This window comes from Fusarium odoratissimum (assembly GCF_000260195.1).
Source record: "Fusarium odoratissimum NRRL 54006 unplaced genomic scaffold supercont1.29, whole genome shotgun sequence".
Lineage (NCBI taxonomy): Eukaryota > Fungi > Ascomycota > Sordariomycetes > Hypocreales > Nectriaceae > Fusarium > Fusarium odoratissimum.
The window spans coordinates 295,581-318,127 of record NW_022158713.1 but is presented as its reverse complement, the minus strand read 5'-3'; the positions used below and the strand labels follow the sequence as shown (position 1 = coordinate 318,127).

Sequence of the window (22,547 nt, the reverse complement as noted above, 5' to 3'; positions counted from 1 at the left end):
TCGAGGCTACAGGTGGCCACTCAATAGAAACAGCTTACAAGATACCTTACCTTAGTAGGTATGGTTTAATACATTAATGTGATACTCCATATGCGCAGAGATCAAGATCATTGCAGCCTCTTCCGAGATCTCATTTGTGGTAAATTGCCCGGACATCATAGTAGTTTGGAAGCCGTCCCTCTGAACAATCAGGCGTTCTCACACACCTCCTGTGGCAGCACGAACCACAACCACAACATCTTGTGAGATGGCTGAGCCAGATGACGGAAGCTGAGGCTCATCGTGCTAATTCATATCGCCCGGGGCGATATTGCTAGGCTAGTAGGTACTGGGCAAGTAACTAAATTATGCAAGACACGTCGACTTGCTTCATTGGACAAGGATACAAATGACCAATCATAGCTGAAGAAAGGATTATGCTTAGCCAGCATCGAGGTCTGTGGGAGGAATGTTTCTGACGTTTGAGAATGAGGCATTGGAAAGATTCATACGTCATTCTTTTGACTCAGGGCATTCATACATCAGAAGAACAGCTTCGAGATGCGAATGCAGCCAAAGTACGATAGATTTAACTAATGGGGTCCATGCTTCCTTTATCTAAAAGGCGTGGAGTAGTTTCCAAAAGGCGGAGATGTGTCCAATTAATAATTCATCAACCATTCTGATAGCATTGATCTTGGATATAGGGGACGTGCATGTTTAATTGGTGATTTTCATTCAGACCTGCCCCTCTATATTAGCACCTGAGGTACCTGGACATTGGGAAACCTTCCCGTGATAGTACCCATCCTCCCGGCTAGCTGTTGACCCTGCATTGTCTATTTCAACCTTTCTTTCCTCCTGTTTTCTTGATTTCGTCCTCTCTCGACATCATCATGAATTGATGTGCATCATATTTACAACCCCGTCCGAAACAAGCGAAGCTAAGGTACTAAGCGGGCCTTTATCTTATCTGAAAACTTAATACCCATTCGTCAAGAAGTCCTGTTTGGATACCGCATTTGTCGAGGGGAACCCATGATCGCTATGCGACCTTGAACCTTCATTGATACTCACGCCCTATAACAAGTCTTACCTCTTAACATCTCGCCAAAATATATCGATATTCTGAAAGCCGCAGCATCGAACCTTTAATTAGAATCCAACTTCACTACGATTCGGGCGCCTCAACGTCCAACGTTCAACAAATTCGCCTCCATCCCTGGCATTGCAGCTCGAGTCAAGCAACCCCCTTATCACGTCAACGAACCTTCTCAACTGTCGATCGACCAGCCCCTCGCGCGTCGTGATATAAGCAACTTATAACTATATACATATCCTTTCTGGAATACGATAGTTGGATATCTACATGGCCGACTTCTAGCGCATGACCTCGAGAGAAAAAGACCACACAATGAGCTCCGACGAATCTCCTCCTAGCGGTCTTGGCGCACCCGAGTCCCACGATGACCTCAAGCCCATACTCTCACCCATTCTACCCTCCTCCCCTGCCTCCTCTACCAAGGTCGATTTCATCCCGCTTGTTACTGTTGTCGGATTCCACCATGCAAGGGGCCCAGAAGTCGAGAATTGGTTTGGAGCAGACGAGGGGAGTGATCCTGCGGCTGATTATGGCTGGTCTTTGCTACCTTTCATGGCCTTGAGTGATGGGGCGCATGCGTGAGTTGTTTATTGCGGTTTTGACACTTCTGAATGGTGCTGAGAAATCTGTGTAGATCCGAGGAGGACTTCTCATACTTTACGCTGCTTCGCCCAGAGACGGAGACGAAACCCGCTACGTCACTGTTTGGAATTTCGTGCACCCGACAACTTGACTCATCTCAGCTCATCAATCGCCCTGCCGATGTTACGCGATCCACTGTCCAGAAGGCTGTTGTGGTCATTGCCGATAGCCCTCAGTTCTTCGGCATGCTTCGTGAGCGTCTGAGTATTGTCACGCAGGCTTGGTTTGCGCAGCGTGAGTTTACCGATGTTGAGATTCTCCGCAGATTCCAGGAGAGTCTGGCAGATGAGAAATCCAAAGGCATTCTCAATGACCAGGTAGACCGAGACCAATATCTCGGTATGAGTCTCCGTGAACTGATACACGAATACAAATGGCAAACTTTGGTTTTGTTGAAGTGTTGCCTCCTCCAACCGAAGGTAACACTGCTGGTTTTCCCCACTGTGACGAAGATTGCTGACAGGTATTTCCAGATGCTCTTCTTTGGGTCGAGATGTGACAGGTTGTGCATGATGCAATTTTCTCTTTTGTCCTTGATACCCGGCCTCATTCGCAACCTGCAGGACAGTGCAGACCCAGAGTTGAACAGCTACGAGACAAGTCTATCAAAGCCTACCAGTTTGCGAACTAGTGATCGCAACTCCCTCCTCTGCTACATGGGCCTACCACTCCAGATATTTGGCAAGGTGAGTCTCGTCACAACTCGATCCGAACAGGAACTGATAGCAAATAGGGAAGCTTGTTTGGACCCTATACCCCCCTGCAACAACTTGATATTCTCGCCGACTTTGGCACAAAGTCCTATATTGTCGGCAGTACAAACTCACTTCTCCTGCAGCAGAAGGATCGCTACAGTGATATTCTCATCAATCTGGACGAGGACTCAGTTGTCATCAACTCTCCGTCACTCAGAAGCGCTTTGACTCTCACCGCTGCGGACCGGAGGTGGATAGACTATTTAACTCATGAGATCAACGAGACATGGGACGAAGCCAACCCTAGCAGGCCGAAGACGTTGAAATACGTCGGAAGCGAGGAGTTCATCAGGCTCCAGTTCGAAGAGTACATTCTCGCTCTTATCTCCTCCGTCAAATATCACAACTATCTTAACGTGAACCCAAACAACCCCAAAGCCATCCTTCCAGAGGTTGAGGGTGATCCTGTCGCAGACTTTGGTTATGAGTGGGTGGAGGCTTGGAAGCGCACTGAGAACTACCGCATGTGGAACGCAAACACTGATTCCCATTTGTTCGACATTGTCGACCCTCGACACCCTTGTGCAGGAGGCTTGAACATCGAGGATGTACAGCGTCGCATCGCAGAGCAAGTGAAAGAACTGCATCTGGACGAGCGTTTTGCGCAGGGCAAAGAAGTCCTCGGTCGGAATCTTGCCGCTGGTCGCGAAAAGGCGTCCTTTGTTCTTAATAAATTGTATGCTGACATGGAAGCTTTGCGTGAAGCACAACGGCGCCGCGCTGAAGAAGCTCGCGCAGCATCGCCGCTGAACGGTTCTAGTCAGCCGGCCGGACAAGACCCTTCAAAAGCCGGACAGCAAGGACAATCAGCTGGTGCGCGTGCCGGTGCTTACATCGGGAGTTGGGCAGCTTGGGCTGGTGAGAAGCGCCGAACAAGTGGATGGGGTGCTGGCTGGGGTCGCAAACCAGCCCCCAAGGCTGACAAGTCAATGGACGACTCGAGTTCAAGCAGTCCCATCGACAAAGACTACCAGATGATCAGCGCTCCCGTATCTCGAGGTGGCAGTTCAGATGATGCAACTGCACGACCAGGGAGAGGAGCAAGCTTCAGCGAAAGTATCCTCTCGGGAGTCAGCGAGCCAGGCAGCCGGCCGACCTCGGGGATCAACAAGCCTCTTCCAGGTCCACCAGTGCCGGAAAAGAAGGACGATGGGTTTCAGACCGAGGGAGTTGTTGGTTCGAAAGATAAACTGCCAAGCGCAGGCCCTCCTCGCAACGAGAACGGTGTAACGACTAAAGAATGATAAGTTAACAAAGAAAGCCCAGAAAACACGGAATATGGACGGCCGCGTCATGAATATGAAGGTAATCAAAGCGGGCGATTTTGGCCGCATTATGTATATATATCACCCATTGTATCTTGATATAGTTTGTAAATAATATTGAACGAGCCATGCAATATTACAGTATAGAAAGATCGAAATGGCTAATAGTTTCACTTTAAATAAGTCCTTTACATGCACTGTTTTTATAACTTGTCCGCTGAGACCTTTTTATTTCTTTCAGCAGTCCATTTCTACAGAGCCCTTTTTGCAGCCAGTCCCTGATCCCAAGCCAACTGATTCTTCCTTTGCAAACAACTTTCTCCCCGCCCAAGGTACCAAATCATCAAGACCCAAAACATAGAGAATAAATAAGTGAATGAACACGTAGAAAGAAACTTAGGGAGGGTCGAGGGAGAGGTAGCCACATGCTCAAATTGCTGATCATCTATTGTTTACCAAGCCCCATTTCTCATCATGTCTGCCCGTCAGACTCTCTTACCACGCCGAAGGAATTAAGAAAGTAGAGACGCTCATAACCGCCGAAAGCCCCGGATATCTATGCCCCCGGGAAATACATAATAAATCGGGCTTGATAATCGCGATATGCGGAGGCTGGGATGAAGCTCTCCGACTTGACCTCGAGCCAATACCACTTAGCTAAAGGTTTAAGCTAGGTAACCTAGCTCGTCGTCTTCCAAACGCTCCAGATACTCCTTGTCTAGTAGGATTTCAATGCATTTCTTGATATCGCCGACCTTTGGAACAAATCGCGAGCGGATTTGGTTGATGGTCTCGCTTACGAGCTGGGTGTGTTTCATCTTCTTACGAGCCTTCATGATTCGGACGATGGCAGACTATGTTGTAGTTAGTATGGATCTTGACAAACAAAGAGATATACATACTTGGAGGACCAGTTTTCGGTCTTCCTCAATTGTCTTGTTTGTCTCGGCCTCCTCCTGCTTCGCCTCCTTCACACCACCGAGGTTCAAGTTCACCCTGATCTTTTTGCTCTTGAAGTCGTAGTTTAATTTGAAGGATTTACCGGCTCCTGGCTTCTCACCGGCCGCGCCAGACATGATGAGTACCTTGGCCTTCAGAATAACAGCGAGGGCCTGGTCCAAAACTTCCTTGCTCAGTTGAGTGGCACTGAGCATATCCTCGTAGCTGTAAGTGTCCTTCTCGTTGAAAAGGAGGAGAATGGCCATCTGGTAAATCGAGACCTGGAAGGTGTACGGAGTCTTGCTGGCCTTGCAATAGCCAGCTTTGATCTCGCCCTTGCAAAGATGCCACAACCACGTGAGCTTACGCCCGTCATGCTTATGCTTGTAGAAGCGGATAAAGCGCTCGATCTCGGCCGCAATCTCGGGAGGCGGGTTGAAGTCAGTGCTCGGTGCCGTCAATGGCCAGAATCCAGTTCCCAGAATCGAGAAAGTTGAATCAACGGCCTTGGTGTATTCGACGCCTTCAAGATGCTCGCGGAAATCTTTATTCAAGTCCTTAGAAATTTGCATATCCTGGAACATACGCTGAAGTTTGTTCGTGTATTCGAAACCGCACGCCTCTTTTAGTTTGCTGATCATGCTAGTCTCAGCGTCATCTGAAGAGGAGTTGCTATGCACCAAACGCCGGGCCAGCATCCGCGAATAGAACTTCTGGAAGACATCCTTGTCCTCAATGTACTTAAAAACTGTCATGATCTGACTCAGAGTACGTTCCAATTCTGCCTCTTCAATACTGGTGCTGCTCTTTCTGAGCAGGACATCAGTGTATTTAGCTAGAAGTTCGGGCGATTTGTTGGATCCAGCCTTGCAAACTTCGTTCCGATTGACAAACTCCCTGCAGGCGTTATCAAGAGAACGTGTAAACTCTGGCTCATCATTGAAAGCTCTCTTCACAAGGCCTTGGTACTGGGTGTGAATTTCGAGCAGAGCGTCGACGTAAACCTTTGGTTCAAGCTTATCGCCCTCTGACGATTGGACCTTCTGCACAGCAGCGAGACCGGCCTTTCTCACGTGTGTCTCAAAACGGGCTCTAAGCGGTTCGAGGCCGTCGGGGATTCTCGAAAGAAGGTTGTACATTCGTGCCATATCCTCTTCACGGTCGTTATCCAGAAGCACCTGGAACTCTTCCCGAAGAAGACTGGAGTGATCGGCGATAAGAGCTTGATTGCAAGTCTTCTTAAGAGGAATGGCGATGTCTTGATGCAGGTACATGCGAACGCGCTCCTCCTCCTCAGACAGGCGAGCCTCCGCCTTCTTCATGTATTCCACGACGCTGTTCTCGGCAACAAATTGCTTAGACTCTGCCACGTAAAACTCTTTGGTAGCAATGAGGAAAGGACGCTCGAAATGATAGCGGTAGACATCAAGGGTTGACTTGGAGGGGTCTGCTTCATCCAGTCCCAGAGAGACAAAGGAATCCACGACTTGCTTGATTTGGCCGTGTTCGATGGTCTCGCCGTTCCTTTGCTTCTCCACAAGCTTAAGCACCGCATCCATAACCTTATCACTGACCTTTTCGAATAGCTCCTTCCTCCATTGCACAAGATGCAGTGTGTAGACATCGTAGATATTCTTCTTCCCCTCATCAATTTCTCGCTTGACCCAATGTCTATTGAGATAGCGAAAGAGATGGTGGATATATTTGGCGGCAACTGTGTAACGCCCCCATTCTTTGATATAGAAAGCGAGCAGCGCCTCGTCGGTGTGGGCCTTGCTTTCATTCACAAGGCTATCGAGATGATGCTGGAGGTAATCAATGAGCTTGTTGTAGAGTTCTTCCCCTAGCAGATGTGCTATTGAGCAGTTAGCTTGACAGGCCGTAAATACATGTCTAGGAATGGCTTACCGCCTCTGTGGTTACTGTGCATAGCAGGGCCAGTCATGCCAACTGCTTTTTGGGATGTACAGAAATTATGGACAGCGCTGTGACAAGTCAGTAGACGCTTCTGATATACTAGTTTTGGTAAAGGTGACTAACGTGTAGACGCCCATGTACATTTGCATGTCGATACCCTGCTCGAGATCGTTCATGACGCGTGAGATACCAGCTTGTAGATAGGTCCATCTGTTCGAGTCAGTCTTGATAGTCTAAACATGCACAAGGCTACTCACGTTGCCCCAATATCCTCTCTGTTAGGTATCGGGGGCATTTGACTCGGGGCACCCATCTTTGCGGCCATGGTGGGCTAAAAAGCGAAGATGGATGGCGGTTCAACGGAGGTGCTGGTGATGGAGGCGGGGTCAGTCTCGAGGGGTTCGACGCGATGTCGTCAGAGTCGATAAAGGTCGATTTGCCCAGAAGGAGTAAAACGTATAGAGCTGTAACCGAAGCGCAATTATGCGACACGATGATGAATATGACGATTAGGTCCGACGCTCGAGGGGATGTTGTCGAGGCTGATGTTGAGCTACCCAGGCACGACTGAGAGCAAGGTCGAGCCTCGAGGCGGTTTCGGATGGACAGTAATAGTTGGTAAGTCGGGTTTGTGCTTTTTGTGGCAAGGCAAGATGCAGTCCGTAAACTTAAATCATCCTAGACATATGAGTCATCAGAGGGAAAGAGTGAGAGAGAAAATAAAAAAGAGAAACACCCATAAAGTGATTCTTGACAGTCAAATAAATGCATAGGACGGGAGAGGATCAGGCAGTCAATGTCAGACCGCAGTAGCTGGACTGAATATGACAAGGCGTTGGCTGAGGCAAGGCCAGGCCACAACAGGAGGAGCAACTTGCTGTAAAGGGCTTAGTGTCGGGATCTGCCGCTACATACCGCCCTAGGCTGATGGCCGGGTTGTCTCCGATAAACAGGGGTGGAGTAGGTACTGTGGAAGCCTCCCAAGTAATTATGGATAGAGCCACCATGGTAATATACCTTTTCCCTGAAGCGCCATGCACATGAGCGTGCACTACTAACTGAGTGATAAATACTACAGGACGCAATTCACAGGCAGTGATTGATATCAGTTCGATTAAATAGAGCCATTTCTGCACGTTCCAGCATCAGACACAGAATTAAGCTTTGTTCTTTTGATTCATTCCCCAACCCAAGGTTGTTCCTGAATATAAGAAACATGCATGTTTAGCGCGTGTAATAGGTTGTCTGTAATACTAATAAAGAGAAAGGAGAGCAGCAATGAACGCTAAGCACGGTCTACCGTGATATCAATGTTCCATATATTCCAACCGGCCGCCATAAGCACTCCCTGCTCAAAGGGGTATCCTAAATTTCCAAATCGAGTCCGTTGCTCCAGTCATCCCTCACTTCCCTTTCTAACCATGCAGCCCATCATCTTCACCTCCTCCCAGGCGTTCCACTGTGCGGAATATGTTGACTGCAAAGTTCATCGTCCAAGCAATCAGTCCCATGAGCATGAATGCTGCCAGCGCCTTAGACAAGCTCCTCACTGCTGTATCGGACAAGTTATGATAGACAAGGCTCTCGAACGCAAGTGCTGTGCTTGCCGACTTGAAGATGATGAAAAAGAGGTCTAGCAAGATGAGAGAGATCTTGGAGACAACAGATCTTAACCCCAAAGGCTTGCCTGTGTACTCATCCCAGATCATATAACCAATGTATGGAATAGCCACGCAGTCTACGGCCACGGCAACTATGGATTGTGTCTCCTCAGCTGAATCTGTGCTATCAACGTCTTCAAGCAGGTGGATCCGCGCCGCAATAGCAAGGGCAATGATAGAAGTGACCATGACGCTCAGTCTAAACATCAGAGGAGCGAGAGAGTGCCGAATAGCTATATTCCATAAACGTTTGTACGGAGCTAGCGTCCTCTTCTTCCGTGAGACCCTGGCTTCTTGTGCATCGTAAGGGTGGCGGGCTGGTGTGTTGAAATTTGGTTGTAGGTCGTTTAGAGCCTCAACATCCACCACTTTCGAGTCCTCATTAGTCATGCGACCCCACGACGAAGATTGGACAAAGTCTTGCCATGCTATGTTCGGCTGCGAGGTTAATGCTGGTTTATGTCCTGGCACAATGACGGGTTCTGCGGATCTCAGATGGTCCCATTTCCTGCCACGCATCGAGGCGCGGCCGTAGCGCATAAAATGGGGGATCTTGCCTCTCGTTTCCTGGCCTTGGCCAGCAAGAGGATCTTGCGGATCGACGAAGCCATCTTTCGAGATTCGTCTTTGGGGGTCACTTGGTGACGAGTTATGTTGTGGTGGGACAGCGCGAGTGGGAGGCCGGAGTAGCCGCAGTTGGTCGTCGCTTACTGAGCCATGTTTGTCGTCCCATGAATCAATCCAGGCTATTTCTTGGGTTAGCTGAGAAGTCAAGCGATGGAGTTCTAAAATCGCTTACGTGGGAGGGATCGAGGGGGGCGTAGACGGGCAGACCTGCCCGCGACGGAGCTGCTCAAAGTACGACCTGAATCATAGGTCCGTGGGGAGTCGTGATAGGTGCCAGTGCCAGTGCCAGTTCGTGGAGGAGAGGGAGAAGTCATGACGTGAAATCAGCGGCGGCGGCGACGAAGCCAACGATCGCGATATTTATGTCTTCAGCCGGATATTGAAGCCGGCGAGGGCGATCGCAAAGCGTACCCAGGACAAACTGGCATGGCAGTCGATTTGTTAAAGCGCGGCTGAGCCGGCGACACGTGGGTTGAGTTGAGAGCCGAGCCTATTGTGTTTTACAGAAGAAAACCATACAATAGAAGGTACTAATTAGGAAATGAGGATTCGTGACCGTCAACGGTTGGAGTTCAAGAAATGTAATGAAGACAAAAGCGCACACGACACACAGCAAAAAATCACAATGGTTGGAACGGAAGGTAACGAAATAGACTGGGAAATTAGAGATTGGAGATCCCCGTCCTTAGGCTTTTGACGGGCGTTTCGACGCGCCCATGGTCTGGTCTGTGCAGGCTGGGTCAGGACCCCCAAGGCGTCATCCATTGACCGTTAGTGGGTGAGATTACCTGCTGAGCTCTGGAAGCGCTAGAGCGTCATAGGCCGCCAAGGCGCTTCCAGGTCGTTTGCATTCATTGTTTCTTGCTTTGTTCCTCATGGATGCATGCATTTCTGTGTAATGAAATCATCGAGGCCAAACGGTCCATCGTTCTCGGCCAGTATACTCTATAATTTAGAGGGTTCATTGCAGCCTAGGTTTTGTTTCCTCATTTTCTATTGTCCGTATTAAGCATTGTAAGCATTGTCTCTCATCCTCGCACGATACCCCTGCCAACCTATCAACCCCAGTCGTGCCCAGAAAGCCTAGTTCTCGTTGCATGCCTTCTGGCTGCCTCCTTGCAGCAACGCAGATCCTTGGTTGACAGGCTCCAGGCACGGAGCAACAGGGTCTCTGTGCCCAGACTTGATTTTGATACGGATACGCGAATAAATCTCGAGGTTTTGGTCAATGGATATCACGCGACACAATCCGATGTTCCGCAATCACGCGAACCAGATATATAAGTACCCATCGTATCAACAAGTTGTCAAACTTTCGAAGGAAACTTGTGTCCATGACATCAGATCAGATTTCATCAAAAAGCATGCAGAGAAGATAAACTTCGCTTGCCGCTTGTCACCATCTTCAATTCTCCGATCGTCCCTCAGCCTTGATTTAACCCCACAGGTGTTAGGTCCAAGCTAACGTATTCTGCTACCACCAAATTGAGCGGGCTATTTTGGGATATCTCATGCACTTGATCCCAGAGCTTCCTCACTACTATATTTGACTTACACAAATAGTAGCTCTGGCCTATACTTTCTGGACTTCATGGGGTTATCTCTAATGTAGCGAGCTTATTTTTCTAGGTACCTCGCCTTACATTACCTAGAGGTGTGCGCTTCTCCGCAAGATAGAAATGTAGCCAATCAGATCTTAGAAAAACCATCTCAGCAAGTGTTTATCCCGACTTCACTGCCATTCCACAACTATTTTCTCAACCAAGTGGAACATCCTGGCTATCTGGTAAACTGATGCAGTATGACGAGTAGCTAATTATGATTTTTCATCCTCCCTCCCCCTGCCATTTCTAATTTATGGCTCTTGGGTAGGCATAGCTAAGGTATGTTTCAACAAAGGTTGTCCTCTAGGGCCTGGGATTCGAGGAGGGATATCATCCTTCAGTGACAGTTACTCCCGTTCTCCAAGAACTGCACTCTTCTATCAATCCGTTTCAATGGTTTCCCCATGTTTTGTAGGATCACAGCGGAGTTCATATCAGATAGAACCCATGGGAGCCGCCCTGTGTGCCATTCAAGCATCCAGGTGCGTACCAAGGGAGCTACCACGCTCAATATACAGGTTTGAGGTCATTCAGCTCATTCTTTGCCGGTCATCGTCCAGTCTCCTTGTCGCTCTTGTGAAATCCCAACCACTCGCCCAGCATACCTCCCGGCTTCGGCAGTGGGCATTCCCTCCTTGCTCTATCTTGTGCGTTCTCTGCCTCGTCGCTCGCCACATCGTTAAATTGAACAATCCCATCCTCGACTTTGGGACTGGCATCCTTCCTCTTCCATCTCATTCGTCGGCCATTCTCGTCAACCATAACATCTCCATCGGCGAAGCGGGCCCGGGGTACGGGGCAAGGAAGCAAATGCGGAATCGTGACGACTAGAAAGCATGCGGCGACTGTCGTTGCGAAGAGCGACGATGTCATTCGCGATTTCGGGTGAAGGAGTGGTGGCATGATCCTGGTTAGGTCTGGAGGTCGTTTGGTGTAGTGTGGACTCTAAAGGTCTCAATTGGTCGTCAGCGGGTGTTTCAATGGGTTCCAGATGCCATTGAACTCACATGACAACTGTAGCATCATCCTCCAGACAAGCATTGACCAGGTCAACGTTGCCGACAGTATCGAGCGATTTGTGGTGGTGATCCAGAATTCGTAAAGGTTCACCCAAACCTGAGTTATGATGTGACTCTCATTGGCTACCGGCGGAAGGGGATTGTTTCGGCCTCGGCTCTATGTAAGCCCGACCTCTGGTTATTCATTGGTGGGGCAGTTGTGTGTCTCCACCTCGAAGAGCGTCACTCAACACCGCGAATCGCGAAATCTCCAAATCCCCAACTACAACCAACACGCGCGACCAGCTTTCAAGTCATCCCCGTGTTCAGCTCAAATCACGTCGCATCGCAAGCATCGCATCGCATGACAACTCCCGGCTACACACGATATGTTATGATCATTTTCTTTGATACGGCTTAGGATTAAAGATTAGCGGCGCGCGCATCCCCACGTGCCAGCCCACCAACTCTACCCTTTCACGATGAGCGACCTCGACAAGTGAGGCTGAACGCCCGATCGCCGGTCTTCGGATTCTTGAGCTAATAACTCATTCTCAGGGCCATTGCGCAGCTGCGCGCATGCCGACCGATTCCGGAAGCGCAAGTCCGCGAGCTCTGTCATAAAGCTCGGGAACTTTTAATAGAAGAGGGCAACGTCGTCACTGTATCGGCACCAGTAACGGTATGCCTCATGCCTTAATGAAGGCCCAGCAATCTCTGATTCTCTTATTAGATATGTGGTGACATTCATGGCCAATTCCACGATTTGATGGAGCTCTTTCGAGTTGGAGGCGATGTTCCAGATACAAATTACCTGTTCATGGGTAAGACCAATCTTAATCACATCCAACCAATTTTCACACATCTAATCAAAACTCTTAGGCGACTTTGTCGATCGCGGCTTCTATTCACTGGAATCTTTCCTCCTTTTGCTCTGCCTAAAAGTTCGATACCCCGATAGAATGACACTAATCCGCGGCAACCACGAATCTCGTCAAATCACCACAGTCTACGGTTTTTACGATGAGTGCATAAGAAAGTACGGCAGCGCTAATGTTTGGCGTTACTGTTGCGACATCTTTGATTACCTGGCGCTTGGTGCGATCGTATTGGGCGCCTCCAACACCATGTCGCCTGGGGTGGAACCTGTCGATGACGAAACTGAGATCGAGGTTTGCGACCAGAACGGCTCTATAATGAGCCGTTTCCCCCGACGTCGGCCAGATGATAGCTCGCAAGATCAGATCCAAAGCCCAGGTGGGACAGCGATGGACAAGACAGGCCCCCCAGGATCGGGCGCTTCAGGGTCAAGCGGTGGCTCGGTGGGAAATCCAGCCGGAGCAGTGCTTTGTGTTCATGGCGGTTTGAGTCCATTGGTCGATACAGTTGACAAGATTCGCTTGATTGACCGCAAACAAGAAGTCCCCCATGAAGGTGCCATGTGCGATCTACTCTGGTCCGACCCAGACGAGATCGACGGCTGGGGTCTTTCCCCACGAGGTGCAGGTTTCCTCTTTGGAGCTGATATCGTCAAGGTGTTCAACCATCGAAACGACCTGAGTCTCATTGCCCGCGCGCACCAGCTTGTCATGGAGGGATTCAAGGAAATGTTCGATGCTTCTATCGTCACTGTGTGGTCTGCTCCGAACTATTGCTACCGCTGTGGAAATGTTGCTGCGGTCCTGGAACTCTCTGAGGACGAGTCTGGCACAGGTCTCTTCGCCCGTAGCAATGGTGATGTTGGCAGAAGCGATGGCGGTACTGGAGTCATGATGGAGGGCGGTATGCCTCCTAGGAGCGGTCCTGCGCGGCGATACAGGGTTTTCCAAGCTGCACCACAAGATTCGCGAGGAATGCCTGCCAAGAAGCCAGTCGCGGATTACTTCTTGTGATCATCTATTTTGCCATTGTCTATTATTTTCATATCTACCGGCCACAAATGTGGCTTTGTTTCACGGAATTAACTTGGGGTTTGGGGTTACGGGCAGGGTATGGAGTTCGATAATATTCAAAATTCATTATATACCACCTGAGTCAAAGGGTATCGTCATGGTACGCCTCTTAAATGCTTGATATCCCACGCAATGCAGTTCGATCAGTCCCAGGCTACTTTCCGGCGTTTCTAAACCCGTGCAACAAGCCACCTCATACTATAAACATACCTCCTGGTCCCTTGCTTGGATACAGCTCCGCACAGTTGTCAAACCTCTCAAGCAATTCTAACCAATTTTGCAAAGTGTCGAAGCTTTCAATAGATCCCCAGCTTGTGGATGCGGGGTTCTCGTAGACCTCTATCTGAAACATGAGTGCCTGTTTGGGTTCCTTTTTCCGTCCTATAGATGTCAAGAGGTATGGCATCCTTTTCAAGGCATCACGCAGTATGACTTGGTCTTCAGTAGACAGTCTTCCACGATATCTGCAAATGTCAGAGACAAGGGTACAAACAGCGACGGCAGCATTGACCTCGTCAATGCTAAACGCTCTATTTGCGTTCAAATCATGTGACACAACGGGTTCAGGGAATTCCGGAGCCGTTGTTGTTTCTGAAGCCGTCTTCGAATTGAAACTATCAAGGATCTGGTCGAAGTTGTAGGCATGCTTTTGACATATGTCAGCGGATTCTTTCACCTCATTCGACGTATATTCCGGTGCCCTACCATATCTAGGCAGCATTTCTTCTTCATCACCACCAACAAGTCTCGACTTCAGGATTGAAGGTGTTTCGCTGCAGGTCGAAGAAAGTCGCGTCCTTCTCTCTTCCTCTTCCTTGTGCCATGAAATATAGGGCTTGAATCTTTTTCGACCGACACGAGTTCGAAGGGTTGAAAAGAGTTCGAACCAATCTGAAAATCTTGAGGAGGTATTTTCGCCTGTGTCATACGGATCATAACTCCCGTTTTCAACTGAGACTTCCTGGTGCTTCCTCTTCTTGGCTTGCTGACCCATGCTGGATGTAGCTTGCTTTGATCCTTTTTTGATACTTGGTGATCTGCCTTGACAGTGGATAAGCCTAGGATTGGAACCGATAGTTTGATGTGCGGTATGCCCTCAACTGGATAAGTCAACGGGATGCCCAGTCTTCTATCGCTTGGATGTTCATCCACAGTTATGTGACCGTTCCCGAGTGAAGGGCTTGGGATGTTTGTAAATGCTTTGCGCCCGGGTCGGCGAGGGGTTTTATAGGTGTGAGGCGACATATGTTCCGCACAGCGCAAAGTGTTGGAGATGTCCTCAGTAGATTGTTTGACTGCCTGTTCGTCAAGAGGTGGTGCTGATATGAACTGGTCAAGCTCTTCCTTTTTTGTTCCTATTGGCTTTTCCAGATTGGCAGAAAGCATTGCCATAAATGTTTAGTTGTCAACTTGTGAAGTCGTGAACGGTATCAAGGATGCGAATGCTGAAGTGAATGGTCGTACAACGGTCGGCTCGGGAGACTACTTGATTAATATTCGATATGAGAAATAGCATGTGTTGGTATCTCCTATCCTTAACGCCCTATCAGCAATCGTTCTTTGAGACTTGATGAAAGACCCATTGTTCCTTCGGGTTCGTTGTTCGTTTTGTCGCTGTCGACGTTCGACTTCTGCTTTATGTTCCAAGAATTCTGCAAGACATCCCAACAATAAGATCTTTGTCTGTAGAGGACAAAGCTACAGGAACATCATCGTATGGTCGAACTCAGCCTTGCCGCTGGGTTTCCTGTTTGTTCATCCAAAGGCTCTTCCCAGGTTTCATTTCATTACCCAGCTCGCCATGGCAAGACGTGGAACACCACCCGCATACCAATCTTGGATAATATTGAGTGTTTCGAGAAGGCAGGCGACTGATAGGAAACCCATATCGATATGTGGGGAAATGTACGTCGCCGCCAAAACGCGAGGTCAAGTCTATCGATAGGTCGAAGGAGCTTATGCATAGCGATTGTATCAAACCCCCTTTAACTTCACGCAAATTGCATCAACGCGAGGCTACTTGTCGGTACCTGTTCGATGTGGATGGCAGAGGATTTTGAGGCCACCGGGCGCAACGAAATCCATTGGGTCGGACAAAAGCTCTCTGCTGGTTGGCCATCCAGTCAACACGGTCCTGAGGGGCCACCATCTTGTCCTACAGGGTTGTGAAAGGAATTCATGGGAATGCTATAACCCATCGTTGACGAGACATCCCCAGGCATGGGTGCCACAGAGTAGCTGTGTCGCCGGGGATCACCCATCAAAGACCCAGGGGTAGCGATAGCGTGGTAGCTTTCGGTCCGTGAAACTTGAGGATCAGGGAACATTTGAGAGGTGTATTGCTGGGGATGCATTGATGAAGTTATCGACTGCCTCGGTACTGGTGTAGGGACGTTGGAGGGAAGTGGCCGGGCGTATGCTGAAGGTGGCTGGATAGCTTGGCCAGATTCCCATATAGAAGAACTGCTTGTAGATCCACTTGCGATAGATGGTTCACGGCTTTCCTGCGGAGGGAGGCCGTAAGATACGCCAGTCTCGAGAGCTGTAGGTCTCCGGGGTGCTATAACCTGCTGAAGGGATTGGACACTATCGCTGTGAGTGTTGGGGGTGAAGTGCGATATTGCTGTCGGATCGGTCTGCGATGCTGTACCCGAGTGCAAGTAACTAGTAATGTAATCATCGCTGATCCCATGTCGGTTGAGAAGACCACGGAGTTGTCTGTTCTCCTCTGCAACCCTCCGCGCAGCATGTTGCACCTCTGAGGACGCCTCGACACCCTGCAACTCATACACTCGGAGTCGTTGCTCCAGCTCTTGGAGATACTCTCTTCTGCGGGCCCGGGATCTCCTCTGATTATCTCTAATCCGGGCAAGGTTTGCTTTTTGCTATAGACAAGGACATGCCAACATTAGGAACAAGGATCGAAGAGGAATGGATATGGACAGAGGAACGGGCCACGTACTGCCGGCGTTGACATTTAGTCGTTTTATAACTTGACGGGACAGGCGTTGTCAATATGCGACAAGAGTTCGGCATCTAGGCCAGATCGCGAATCTCGTAACAAGCTCTTGCGACAGCGCCGTGGTGTTGGTCAACCAACACTGATGAGGATCAACGAAAGGCACAAGGGATAATGTGCAAGAGCTCAAGTTGTATGAAGCTGGAGCGGTCCTGATGAAAAACAACCCAGGTCTAATAGATGACGCTTTCCCTTTTATTGAAAGGATGGATGGGGCACCAGCGGTGACATATACCAGGGTATTTATGAAGACTTAAGAACGATAAGCTCACGAGAGGGTCCGCCACATGGGAAGGCCAGCCACAGCGGCAAGTATTTCTGTAGGAGACGGCGAAAGGAAGCAAAGAGGTATTGGGGGCTTCTATACTACAGTCTGAAGGAAGTATCAGATACATGTGCCTCTAGAGATCCAGGGCCCGGAGAACCCCATCAACGGACGGGGCAGCCCTATTGGGACGAAGACCACTGGGCCGGCGCGGGACAGCGAGACCAGTCGATGCAAGTGGCAGCCGGTTATGCTGGGAATATGCTGCAGGGCTGCGCTACAAGCAACAGTCATGAGCTAGCTGCAGCCCTGGTGCATTGCAATCTGCAAAAGACAAAGAGCCGGTCAACTCAGTCGCAAGAGATCCATGAACCGGGCGAGCGAGCAGCGCGCCACCAACTCGATATGTGGAAAATGGTAACAAGCCACACTTGAACGCTGACACCGCGACTTTTCGAATTGTTCCTCTTGACATGCCCCGTCCAATATCTTGTTGCCATTCTCGGAGGCGAGTGAAGTTGAGATCACATTGCGTACTGTAGTCTAAGGGGGGGTCGTGGAAACAGAAGATAGGTGTCTCACTAGCAAGCCGTATACACATACTCCAGGCGGCCCGACAGAATATGAGACTTGGGGATGCGAGAAACTGTATCGAAAGCCATGAAACCACCATCTAGCAGCTGTGCCAAGAAGCAATTGATTGAACGGGAAGTATTGCCGTACAGCAAATAGGTGTCTGGGGACTGGCAATGTTTCCAGGGATCCTGTCCTTCGGAGGTAGTGGCTGAGAAGACTTTGAGTTCACGGAAAGCGGAGTTGCAGCTGAAATGACGGAGGCCTGGACGGCAGAGGGGCCAGGGCCCAAAACCGATGTTAGTGATTTGGTGAATGGGCATCATGCTTGGTTGGGCATAAACCCGTCGACGACGACATGATTCGGTGATTGCGAGAGCAGCGGCTCCGAGGGTATGGCTAATAACTGGCACATCACACCCACTTTCGAACCTCGCTGCAGAAAAAGACGGGCTGGCGTGAGCCTTTCTTGCCCCCTTGTGGCGATAAGGTGGGTGTAAGTCAGACAGACAGGGTGCGCTGTACGGAGATCATTGCTGAGCCACGCGCTCATAAACACGCATCCTTGAAATTCAGTCGCTTGAGAACATGAGGATATGAAAGTATCAAGCCCTCCCAACCCAACCCAACCCAGGGCACAGAATTACGTGTGAGCACAACACTATTCCGGCGCCGGCGGCGGAGAGGCATTAGACTTACTTGCATCCTCCATATGTTCTGCGATCGTGTTTGTCTGTGATCGTAGAGGCTAGCATCTTGAAATTAGTCTGCTGACAGGCATCTCCCTTCACCTAGGACACCTAACAAGAGCCGTGGGAACCAAGACCCCTAGGGTGACACCATTCCCCAGCTACCATTAAAGGCTAAGCTTTGTTGGAGGTGTTGCCAGGCGCCGTTCTTTTCTTTTTTCGAAATAGAACAAGGGCCTTCTGAGGAGAGTTAGGAGATCAGGATGTGAAGCCATGGATGCCGCTAGCGATGCACGGTCGCTCATGTCTAGGGAACCGAAAATGGAACGACAAGGCCAGTCTCCAAAAAGCAGATCCATCAAACAAAATGGAGGAGTACGTATCGTCCGGCCGTTTAAGGCGTTGTCTGGTGGCTCAACACTATCCCCAGTGCTGTTACGAGATCACGGTTGGATTCCATGGCGTATGACTGGGACCGCAACGGTCGAGAATGAGATCAATGCCTAGGCGGTGATGCAAATTCGAATGGCAACACTAGAACAGAGATGGCCCAACCACAGCTCGAGGACCGTATTGCACAGTACAGTGCCTAACGCGACGGGCGCAAATACAGAGAACGTAATGGCATTATCGAAATGGCCGGGATCAATCAAGGGAGACAGATCGCGAGCCTAGAACGAACCAAGCGGATCATGATCATACTGTAATAGGCACGTCTATGCGATGTAACATGCTGGAACTTTTTAGCTATCCTGATTGATTCGTATGAAAGAAAAAAGCATCTGAGCAGTCATTTGCTTGGGTGGAAGCAACAGCCAAGCTTGGTAAGTCCAGCAGGACAAGGGACATTTGCGCAGGAGAGCGCACCGCTCATCTTTGGACTAGGTACTTACAGATTGAGATTGGATGCTATGATTGAGTTGGCTGTGCCATAATGACTAGACGATGTCGCGATATGACGCAGTGTGTTTTGCACCCACCGCGATAAACTCGGACCTGGGGCTTGGGCTGGCGAAGATATCGTCATGTGCCTGCCATTCCCCAAATTTGGGTGAGCCCCCCCTAAATCTCGATCTTCGCCAGGGAAGAAGACCCCAAGGCTGTTCCAAGGGTTTGGAACTCAACGTCGAGATGTGGCTGAGGGGCTCAAGTCCAGACCCCGTCCCCACCTCGGCAAATGCCGACCGTTGAGGGTTAGCAAAACTGGTCAGTTTTATACAAACTAGGTAACGAGACAAATAATTACAAGAACTGTTAGTCGCCAACAGACTTTTGTTACCCACTGTAGTAAATATCAAAAGCCGTTATCTAAGTATCAGATCGAATCTACTCTGGTCCCTAGGGAAATCCCAGGTTAGACAACTTTCTACAAAGCAGACTGTGTATAACCTTGAAAACCAATCATTGTTGGCCGATATAATTCGGTTTGCCGAAATACACATCCATGCCTCGGCAGTCACTTCATCACCATCTTTAGAACTCGTATGATAATACACATTCTTCTCGCTTAATGTCCCTACGTCTAGCTATTCTCACCGTATATGATGTGTCACTTACATGTTTCAATGGGGGCTGCAGCAGGCCGTGCAAGCATGAGTCCCAGCGCCACGGTCGTGGTAGCGGGTGTACCGGACATCAACCCGGTTTCCAGACCGACTATAAAAAATTATCCAAGCTGCACCACAGTCACACCCATTTACAAGGGGGAAGAGGATACTCTTACCATCCTTGTATTGTCCTCCGACGACCCGGCCGAGAAAGCTGCAAGTACGGAACAATATTGGTCAGAAACAAGAAACAGGAGAAGCATTGACTCGAAAATACGCAGTCTTGGCGACTTTAATGGGGAATAGAGCTTTAGCAACACGGAAATGGCTCACTCACTAATATCTTTGTAATCTTGTCTTGACTCTTGATTCCCACTGATTTCTATGGTCCCGACCCGTTGTTGCCCGTCGCGGTCACGGAGCTGCCGTTGAGAGTGGGTCTGTCCTGCGCCCCTCCTCCCGCCGGAGATCCACTTCAACTACCTATTCGGACTCTCCTTCTTGTCCGCGCGCTGCCTTCAATCCTCCCTCATCTCTAAATTACTCAGCCCTCCATATCTCCCTGCGGCTCTTTGTTTGGTTTCCCTATTCTGCAAAACATCCGAGGCTGGCGTCTCGGATCACAAAACTAATAAGCAATTCACAACCATCAAAACCAAGGCCGCTCCCAATCAGAGGTCGTCGAGTCAGTTCGGACGGATACTAGGTGCGAAACCCAGTACCGACTCAAGCTTATGCACCAGATCGACCACCATAAGGTCCCTAGACAGCTGAATTGTCGGCCCGTCCTTGCCAGTCCTCGGGAATTTTTTTCAACGCATGTGCATACGTAGCATCCACGTCACATTCGCGATTCAGGTGGTTATGGGGGGAAAACGTGGTTGTTCCATGGCAGCTTCGCCGATGATGCCTGAGAGACAGGTATCTAACATGCGGCAGCTTGGGTTGCACAATACCGCTTCTTTCAGCCACTCTCTATCCCTGTATATCTTTCACTTTCTGACTCGAGCAGGCTGAGGAAATTTCTGTTGCTACGGACTAAGTATCGTGTACTTTTACGATTTCCGCGGATAGTAGTTGCATCTCAAAGGCTATCTCACCCCTACCTACCATCGATCGAGTCATGACTCCCTGCATCATGGCGCCCTACCAGCTTGTCAACCACGTGCTTAGTCGTTTGAGGTATACCTCATCTCGGAGCACTGTCTCAAACTCGTCTCTCATGTTCAGCATAATTGTCTCGTCAGTGGGTGCTTTGGTGTAGTGAAGTCGCAGTCTGGCTGCTCGAAACCCTTCCATGGCTTGTTCAAGTTTTTCTTCTGCTCGAGTCAGCAATCTTGCTTTGAGGCACCGCGCACAGAGATTCGGGATCCTGCCCTGGTCTGGTAGTGTCCTTGGTAGCAGATGAAGTCCTTCCCTAGTCAGGGGTCTCACTGGAACTGTATGCCCACACCCGGGATAGATGAGATCGACTCGGCAGAACGGGCAAGTGCCCTGATTCTCGAACCACCCTTCGAGGCACTGCAAGCAAGCAGCATGACCACATGGCATTAGACTAAATGTACTTTCGTCAAGCGGCTCTGCATCTGGTTTGATCTGACAGTTCGCCTGATGGCATATCTGACATTTGACTTCTATTGGTTCGTCAATTAGGAATGTAACTTTGGGGAATGGAAAAAAGGACTCTTTCGGGTCGTATCGTCGATGGGGCTGAAACCATGATGAGAATCGCGGCAGAGTCTTCGTCTTCTTCCATGACCCACAGCCTAATGTTCCATTTGCGTTCTGGTGTTGGGGAGCCGGGGAAGTTTTACTGGCTCGGGTTCTCAAGTACCTCTTTTGAGGCTGTTGTTGGCGATCGGGATACATCGGTTATGGAATTTTGCATGCGTCTCGTTGATTGTGCTGTTGTCTATTCAGTTGTGCTACTCTTGCTGCTGTGTCATGCTGTTGGTAAACACTCAGCGATTAGTTGCTAATAAGCAATTCTAGGCATAAAGACAAACTCTGATAACGAAGTAAGTACAAAGGTTCCCGGCACTGTTCAGCCCATTGACGGCTAGGAACAACCAATATTCCCTTCACTTTAGGTGTTCAGTAGTGTACGGTTGTATTCTTCAATGTTCTAGCCCATTGTTTATTGAACATTGCGTTACGTTCTACTGTACTACCTTGGTGTCTTTGAACGTTTTAGCGGTTCATCCCTAGGGCATGCATGTCATCAATGGAGTCTAGAACATCGCATACTCACTATACTACGTAGTAATAAGGAACAATGGCCTCCGTGGCCTTGTTCAGGTACGATAGCCGGTGACAGCAGCTAGTGCGTGGCTTGATCTCTTGACCACTTTATCTGTAGATCTTTTGGATGCTGAATCGAAAGTCGCATGTCGTTCGTGTTTCACGTGAGAATCTTGGCCCCAGTCTATACAAGGTCGAGACCCAGACCATATATCTTAGCTGTTCGCGGATCACAATATTGATTCTTCTAGATGTGGTAGGAGACTCGCGAGGCACGCTGCGAAACGATGTTTCTTCATCTTTGGCCCCCTTGATTTGCCATTGCAGCTCAGCCTCAGGCCGTAGAGTATGTATGTGGGGATACTGGGGAAATTTGATGACATGCCACAATAGCTGATTCTTTCCTGTTACCGAAATTCCTGCATCAACTTGATTATTTGTTGATATTAAACCCCATATCGTTTGCGTCCCGTGGGGATGACACAGGTGTCACTCGACATCATGATCAGGTTTAGGGCTCAATTTGCTTTGCAGATCATAACGTCGATCTAATAAAAGTCCGTTCATGATTACATTGGGCCAAAGTTAAAGGTGCGGTTCAGCCCCATCATCATCAATTCCCGGGATCTAGACTGGCGTCGATGGATCCGTCCCTTTACGATGTCCGAGCTAGTCATTCTCGGCCGAGGACGCCGAGTCCCCGACCACTCGTTTCGGGTTTACGGCCAGGTTTGGCCATAGCTTCCGAAAATGCCCAGCGACCGGAGAAGGT

At 49.4% G+C, this 22,547-nt stretch overlaps 8 protein-coding genes across 16 annotated transcripts; 3 read left to right on the top strand and 5 right to left on the bottom strand.

Moving 5' to 3' along the window:
• Positions 1-758: 758 nt before the first annotated feature.
• FOIG_12930 (uncharacterized protein) lies at positions 759-4,668 on the top strand. 2 transcript variants are annotated; one of them, XM_031213902.1, is made up of 4 exons: positions 759-1,659; positions 1,716-2,142; positions 2,197-2,409; positions 2,457-4,668. In XM_031213902.1, the coding sequence occupies exons 1-4, from the start codon at positions 1,367-1,369 to the stop codon at positions 3,720-3,722; spliced, it is 2,199 nt and encodes a 732-aa protein (XP_031056476.1). In that variant the 5' UTR covers positions 759-1,366; the 3' UTR covers positions 3,723-4,668. The 2 variants fall into 2 exon arrangements, with proteins under 2 accessions (XP_031056476.1, XP_031056477.1); XM_031213903.1 differs by having other exon boundaries at positions 759-2,142.
• On the bottom strand, positions 3,858-7,431 carry FOIG_12929 (Cullin 1). 2 transcript variants are annotated; one of them, XM_031213900.1, is made up of 5 exons: positions 6,857-7,431; positions 6,723-6,809; positions 6,591-6,667; positions 4,646-6,537; positions 3,858-4,597 (listed from the first exon to the last, which is right to left on the bottom strand). In XM_031213900.1, the coding sequence occupies exons 1-5, from the start codon at positions 6,922-6,924 to the stop codon at positions 4,409-4,411; spliced, it is 2,313 nt and encodes a 770-aa protein (XP_031056474.1). In that variant the 5' UTR covers positions 6,925-7,431; the 3' UTR covers positions 3,858-4,408. The 2 variants fall into 2 exon arrangements, with proteins under 2 accessions (XP_031056474.1, XP_031056475.1); XM_031213901.1 differs by having other exon boundaries at positions 6,723-7,431.
• A 216-nt stretch (positions 7,432-7,647) lies between these two features.
• On the bottom strand, positions 7,648-9,595 carry FOIG_12928 (uncharacterized protein). The gene is made up of 2 exons (XM_031213899.1): positions 9,060-9,595; positions 7,648-9,006 (listed from the first exon to the last, which is right to left on the bottom strand). Exons 1-2 carry the CDS (start codon positions 9,199-9,201, stop codon positions 8,015-8,017), a joined length of 1,134 nt encoding a protein of 377 aa, XP_031056473.1. The 5' UTR covers positions 9,202-9,595; the 3' UTR covers positions 7,648-8,014.
• A 200-nt stretch (positions 9,596-9,795) lies between these two features.
• Positions 9,796-16,262, top strand: FOIG_12925 (protein phosphatase; the record flags this gene model as incomplete). Of its 6 annotated transcripts, XM_031213890.1 has the most annotated exons (5): positions 9,894-10,541; positions 10,588-11,988; positions 12,048-12,171; positions 12,223-12,313; positions 12,372-16,262. In XM_031213890.1, the coding sequence occupies exons 2-5, from the start codon at positions 11,972-11,974 to the stop codon at positions 13,379-13,381; spliced, it is 1,242 nt and encodes a 413-aa protein (XP_031056464.1). In that variant the 5' UTR covers positions 9,894-10,541; positions 10,588-11,971. The 6 variants fall into 6 exon arrangements, with proteins under 6 accessions (XP_031056468.1, XP_031056464.1, XP_031056469.1 ...); XM_031213894.1 differs by having other exon boundaries at positions 9,796-9,901; positions 9,956-11,988; positions 12,048-12,313; positions 12,372-13,381; XM_031213895.1 differs by having other exon boundaries at positions 12,048-12,313; positions 12,372-13,381.
• Positions 10,188-11,617, bottom strand: FOIG_12927 (uncharacterized protein). 2 transcript variants are annotated; one of them, XM_031213897.1, is made up of 2 exons: positions 11,499-11,617; positions 10,188-11,436 (listed from the first exon to the last, which is right to left on the bottom strand). In XM_031213897.1, exon 2 carries the CDS (start codon positions 11,392-11,394, stop codon positions 11,041-11,043), a length of 354 nt encoding a protein of 117 aa, XP_031056471.1. In that variant the 5' UTR covers positions 11,395-11,436; positions 11,499-11,617; the 3' UTR covers positions 10,188-11,040. The 2 variants fall into 2 exon arrangements, with proteins under 2 accessions (XP_031056471.1, XP_031056472.1); XM_031213898.1 differs by having other exon boundaries at positions 10,216-11,444.
• FOIG_12926 (uncharacterized protein) lies at positions 13,635-14,435 on the bottom strand (the record flags this gene model as incomplete). Its single annotated transcript, XM_031213896.1, has 1 exon — positions 13,635-14,435. The coding sequence occupies one exon, from the start codon at positions 14,433-14,435 to the stop codon at positions 13,635-13,637; it is 801 nt and encodes a 266-aa protein (XP_031056470.1).
• On the bottom strand, positions 15,565-16,418 carry FOIG_12924 (uncharacterized protein; the record flags this gene model as incomplete). The annotated part of the gene is made up of 2 exons (XM_031213889.1): positions 15,565-16,326; positions 16,404-16,418. 2 exons carry the CDS (start codon positions 16,416-16,418, stop codon positions 15,565-15,567), a joined length of 777 nt encoding a protein of 258 aa, XP_031056463.1.
• A 3,485-nt stretch (positions 16,419-19,903) lies between these two features.
• On the top strand, positions 19,904-21,716 carry FOIG_12923 (uncharacterized protein). Its single transcript, XM_031213888.1, has 2 exons — positions 19,904-20,455; positions 20,547-21,716. Exon 2 carries the CDS (start codon positions 21,205-21,207, stop codon positions 21,511-21,513), a length of 309 nt encoding a protein of 102 aa, XP_031056462.1. The 5' UTR covers positions 19,904-20,455; positions 20,547-21,204; the 3' UTR covers positions 21,514-21,716.
• The last annotated feature ends 831 nt before the right edge of the window (positions 21,717-22,547 follow it).